Raw genomic sequence first — 5,451 nt, 5'->3', positions numbered from 1 at the left:
TCTTTCAACTAGTAACGTAATTTACCTCTTTCTGAAAATTAACCTTTGACCAATAGTGGTTCGACTAGAACAGAAGCATCTTTGAGTTTGTTTGAGCATCTAACCAACCACTATTATTTACTTTCAATTACTTGTAAGAACTATTGTAAGCAATGAGTATCTTAGATGTTCCACCACGTACTCAACATAGCTCTTAATTGTTCCTATTGGTGGATATATGAACAAGGTCTCACAACAGATTTGGCACGATCGAGACAATTTAAAGTGAAACTCAATCATTATATACAATCCCTCATATAGAATGGCAAAAAAAATTTGCTTGGTTGTGTAATAGACAACCACTCCAAGTTTTAACAAGCTTGCACAAGTTTTTAAAGTGAGACAACGAAAAATAAATAGTTGTTTTGTTGGTGAAATTGGCCTTGTTCATATCCAATCACTAGTACTCTAGTACAATAATTTATATGCCAACTATGATCTCACAAATTAACCATGGACAAGACTTCGTCAAGAAGTTTAAAATGAAATGAGTGTCATTTTCGACCATATGCACCTTTTGTCGAGAGCTCAAATTGCTTTTATAATGTGTGTGTGTGAGAGAGAGAGAGTCATTTTCACAAAAGTATATTTAAGGAAGATGGAAGTCATTTCCTAAGAACAAAACTTTACAAAAAAGAAGGGAGGACAAGTAGTGATTGTCATAGAAAATGATGTGAATGTGTATTTTCGTTGTCTAATAACTATGTCCTAGTAGAGATGCGAACCCGAAAAGATTTGGTTCAATTCCCAAGAAAAAGAAAAGGTTTCTAACTATTAGATTCAAGTAGCTCTTTGGCCAGGTGCCCAAAAAGGGAGCTTGGGGCTAAAGAAATGGTGTGTCACATTCGAATTGAGAAGCTCAACGATGGGTGGGTGCTTAACACAACGCGGAGTTTTGTATTGGTTGATCGACGATCCACTAGCCAAACAATAGTCCATTAATGCGTCAAAAGTACCCGTTGCCACTACACGAAGCTCAAGTGGCCCTATTGATTTATCCGATACCCGTCCTTGCCTGTAGACTGAATCCAAACAATCCTCTATTGCTAGACAACAATCCTCAAGAAGGCTCGACATCTCATGGGTGTCCATTTGATTTTCTCCACTAATAGTTTCCTCTTTATCGACTTTGCTTAGCTCCCAAAAGAGAACATAATGCCCGGGTATACTGTTCAAGTCAGCATAGCTTGTAAACTCAACTAGCCTCCATTTCGCCTTAGCTAAATGCTTTGTTGTCACCACCTTTATTGCCCTCATTAGGGTCTCCTCATCCGTCTTGTCGGAGTCAATGCTCAAGACTACGTTCTTCCTACACACAAACTGAAATTGTGGGGCTTTGTTGTGGAACCCTGTCACTCGGAGCACGTCGCCCACTCGATACCGGCACAAACCTGTGGTCATAGGGCAACAAGAATTTAGCTCCAGTGGATAAAAGAGACAACATAATAAGTTTTAAATCCACATTTTCCCTCGTATTGATCTCTTTGTGTCCCCCTTACAATGCTCACTGTTCAACCTCATGCACTTTCCAATGGACTGTGCTCCATCTCATCTAGACAAGCTCAATGATGTAATGCTCAATGTTCACAACATCACGAACTTTCCATTTTATTTCGACAAGCCCAATAACGGTAGGTCCTATACCGCCCAGTGTCTTGAAGGGATTGATTGTTTCACAATGTAAAAACAAATTCAAATTTTATGGCTACTGACATTTATGAGGCTGAAACTATAACTTCGAATATCAAACACTAAGTGTAAACATGAATTAAAGCTTGGTGTGTGCCATTAACTTATACCAGTGTAGGTTGTGATCACGAGCTCGTACTCTTTGCCGATCTCTACGTCGACGAGATTGACAAGGTCGTATGCCTTGGGCTCTTGGCTCTCATTGCCTGCGGCCAACGGAAGGAACTCGAAATAGGCCATGTTGGGGAGTAGGGTGTAGGTGACGGCGGACGGGGGCGCAAGCGGGGTGAGGTTGATCCCAAAGTAGCATTCCGAGGACGCGTACATCGTGGAGACCAATGGGAGGCCGTCGGAGTAGTAGTCGAGGGTCGGGATGTATTGTGCCATGGACCCCGTGACGATGACATCGATGTACTTGGCCCGGGGCCAGAGGCGGCGGATGATCCCGTGCCACGATGGATTCCGGCACTCCACCGCCACCTCTTCGGCCAAGGCCCGAGGATCGGGTCCTCGGTGAGTTAGCAAAAGCACCTCGACCGCACGGCGGGCCGTGGGGTCCGTCACAGCCGAGCCGCTCAATGCGGGGGCCGAGGCCATGTCGGCCACGAGCTCAGGCCACCACTTCTGCAAGAAGCTGATGGCCCGGAGGAAGCCCGAGGCGAAGACGGCCCCAATGCGCACCACTTGGTGGCGCTGGACAAGGCCGCAGAGTAGCTGGCAGTACATGCTCTGGGTGGAGTCCGGGCACCGTATTGCCTCCACCGGGCTCGTGTATTGGTTACTTGCTACCTCCGCTTGCCGCCGGAACCAATCACTATTGTAGTAGCTCGTAAGCACGGGGCGCGCCACGAGCCCACTCGGAGTCCGGGTCTCTGCCTTCACGAACAGGAAGTAGAGGCCCTTCCCATCTTCCAGCCCATCCATGTACCTGTGCAAAACACACAATACCAAAAATTTCCCAATTATTTCTCAAAATCAATTCTCACATGGAAAAGGTGAAGATCTTTCTTAATCTTCCTTTTTTTTTTTTGTTCTCTCTTTTCAATCAATTGTCATACTGGCTCATCACTGGCATAAGGAGGCTGTACAGTAAGCTCCGCCGCTCCCACTCATCCTCGATGGTCGGCATTAGCTTCCTCTCGCCGCCCGACGTGCCCGAGCTGCAAGAACACATCCCGGACAAATCAAACCGCTGGGCTCTTGTCTGAGCTGAGAAATCACTAAAGAGAGTGTGTAACATACACATGCCTAAATCTCAATGTACCACAAATACCTAATCAAGGAGGAAACAATCCATGTACACATGCCTAAACCCGGGCGGGCAGGTGGGCATTCCAAACCCTCAAAATGTACCACAAATACCTAATCAAGGAGGAAACAATCCCATGGATCAACATATGTGCATGTATATGTATGTATGTATGTACCTAGTGAGGAATTCGGAGATGGGATGGGATGAGAGGATGGGCGACTTATCGCCATCGGCGATGCGCCGGATGAAAGGCTGGAGATCTTCGTATGTGACGAGGGGGGCGAGCCGCTTGTACGCGGCGACAAGGGCCTCGGGTTGGTGGAGCAATGATGAAGCATCGGAGGAGTCGAGGCCGACCACACGGTGGAGGTATTCGGTGCCCGCGTTGCGGCGGAGGATGGAATGGAGGACCTCGGATTGGACGAGGTCAGCCCGGGAGGTGACGTCGTGGATGAAGGCGAGGGCGGATGAAGGCGAGAGTGAGAGAGGTGTGGGTGATGAGGAGGGTTGAGCGGGCCGTGATGGCGGGGGAGCTTGAGGCATAGTGTAATGGGAGGATTAGGGATTAGGGTTAGGGTTAGAGGTTTGGAGTGATTAGGATTGAGATTGGGATGTAATTGTAGGAGTGATTAGGGTTGAGATGTAAATTGTGGGAGTGATTAGGGTTAGGGTTAGGGTTAGAGGTTAGGAGGAGGGGGCCATGGCGGTATATGCGTGTGTGTGTATGTATATATATAGATATAGATAGATTCCATAGGCAGACAGGCGCCGTCTTGTTAGGCTACGGTGTTGGGGATGGAGAAGAAGAAGGAGGTAAGCATTAGTTTTATTTATTTTTGTGAAGAAATAATGACCCCAAATCAAAAGGAAAAGGAAACCGAAGCTTAGCTGGAGATGGGCGGGAGGGTCACGTGCTCCTATTGGTGCACGTGGGCAGGGGTGGGGGGTGAGAGACAGCCCATTCTGCCACGTCAGCTGATGGCCTGTCGGGTAGTCCCCCGGACAAAATCTGGCCATTTGGACGGTTTCACATTGAATGATTTGTCCCCCCCCCCCCATGATAGTTTTCTCGCCTCTTATTTTGTGTCCAGCCCTTTCGTAGCAAATTTTAATTCCAAAATCACTCTCAATTCCCGCATCTCCCTCCATAACTCGGTTTCTTATCTAAGGTTCGGAAGAAACTCAGCTAACATTTGATATCACACGTTGCAACCTAATGCAACCTAAAGCGATTGATCAGGTGCGAGTAATTGAGTGTCCTGCTTTGGCCCGACCCGCTTCCTTGACTCACTTATTACGTCAGCCTTATTATGGTTGCAAAGTTGCCCTGCAACCTTGCATTACTCCATGCCTTGACATTTTGTGGCCCAATATCTTTATGTTGGAACGCAAATACTTTGAGAAACCGCACTTTTCCATGGAACTATTTTGACTTCACGAAAAATATCCCCCCAATAAAACCTTGACTATATATTCACACTTAGTGCCAGATTGTTCTAAAACTCATTATGCTGGAAAACATTTGGCAGCTCGATAGTGATTGAAAGTTGAGGTAGTTGGGACGCAAGCTTTTCCAAGATTAGGTATCCAAGACCATAAGATGTGCATGTGGTTGCCTCGATATTTCAAGAAGTAGGGTGCGAAAGGAAGATATTGGTTGCGAGAAAAGTGTGCACGTGTCACTTGGGCTAGGCCCTCACCTCAATAGATGCTCGAACATTTGTGGTGCCCAACTATTCGAGAACAACATGTGCTAGAAATTAATAGTTTTTGATAAAAATGGGTGTATTGTTTTTTCTTGGGATGGGGTCACATTACTTGCCAAGCAATCTATTGCCCACGATTTCAAGGAGAGATTGGAAGGAAGTTGTCAACGATACAAAGGTTGTGCACATTCCATACCGATATATTTTGCTTGAAGGTGGCATATAATCTTTTTTTCCAAGGGCATGGGAATACACAATCAAGCAACAAGCTTGAATCTTGTCAAAACCATATCCATTGCTTTAATTTATTTTACCTACTTCTGCTTCGTGTAGTTAATATCTATACATACATTTAACTAGCATGGACATCCTCCTTAAAACAAAAGTTGTTCCAAAATTGCTTGGAGTTGCTAATACTAGACTTGAGCATATACTTGGATGTGACTACAATATAATTTTCAATACAAAACTCACGAGATATTTTGCTGCCTATCCATAATTGGCTATATATGTATATATATCATGCATGCTACCATTGGATCATGGGGTGCTTGCAATATGCCCCCCATTTTTTGCAATTGGTTACTATGAGCCAAGTCTTTTGTTGGATTAAGCGAATGATATTATCATGTTTCCAAGTGACTACATTGTTCTCGCTTGTATTGTACTACATCATGCAAAGAGAATTTGCTAACTCTTACCAACGAGGCACTTTGACCAAAATAGAAGGAAGAGCTAAGAGTACCCTACATGCTTGATCACACT

At 45.2% G+C, this 5,451-nt stretch overlaps 1 protein-coding gene across 1 annotated transcript; it reads right to left on the bottom strand.

Annotated features, from left to right (window-relative positions):
• Positions 1–608: 608 nt before the first annotated feature.
• LOC147864526 (indole-3-acetic acid-amido synthetase GH3.5-like) lies at positions 609–3,557 on the bottom strand. The gene is made up of 4 exons (XM_087320421.1): positions 3,156–3,557; positions 2,787–2,888; positions 1,839–2,656; positions 609–1,430 (listed from the first exon to the last, which is right to left on the bottom strand). Exons 1-4 carry the CDS (start codon positions 3,521–3,523, stop codon positions 820–822), a joined length of 1,899 nt encoding a protein of 632 aa, XP_087176547.1. The 5' UTR covers positions 3,524–3,557; the 3' UTR covers positions 609–819.
• Between the last annotated feature and the right edge of the window lie 1,894 nt (positions 3,558–5,451).

The sequence above is a fragment of the Azolla caroliniana genome, unplaced genomic scaffold (genome assembly GCF_043228905.1).
Source record: "Azolla caroliniana isolate FFs.n. ecotype wild unplaced genomic scaffold, voAzoCaro1.0.p SCAF_5, whole genome shotgun sequence".
NCBI classification, from domain to species: domain Eukaryota; kingdom Viridiplantae; phylum Streptophyta; class Polypodiopsida; order Salviniales; family Salviniaceae; genus Azolla; species Azolla caroliniana.
The sequence above is the reverse complement of the archived record's forward strand: the minus strand, read 5'-3'. Positions and strand labels throughout refer to the sequence as shown.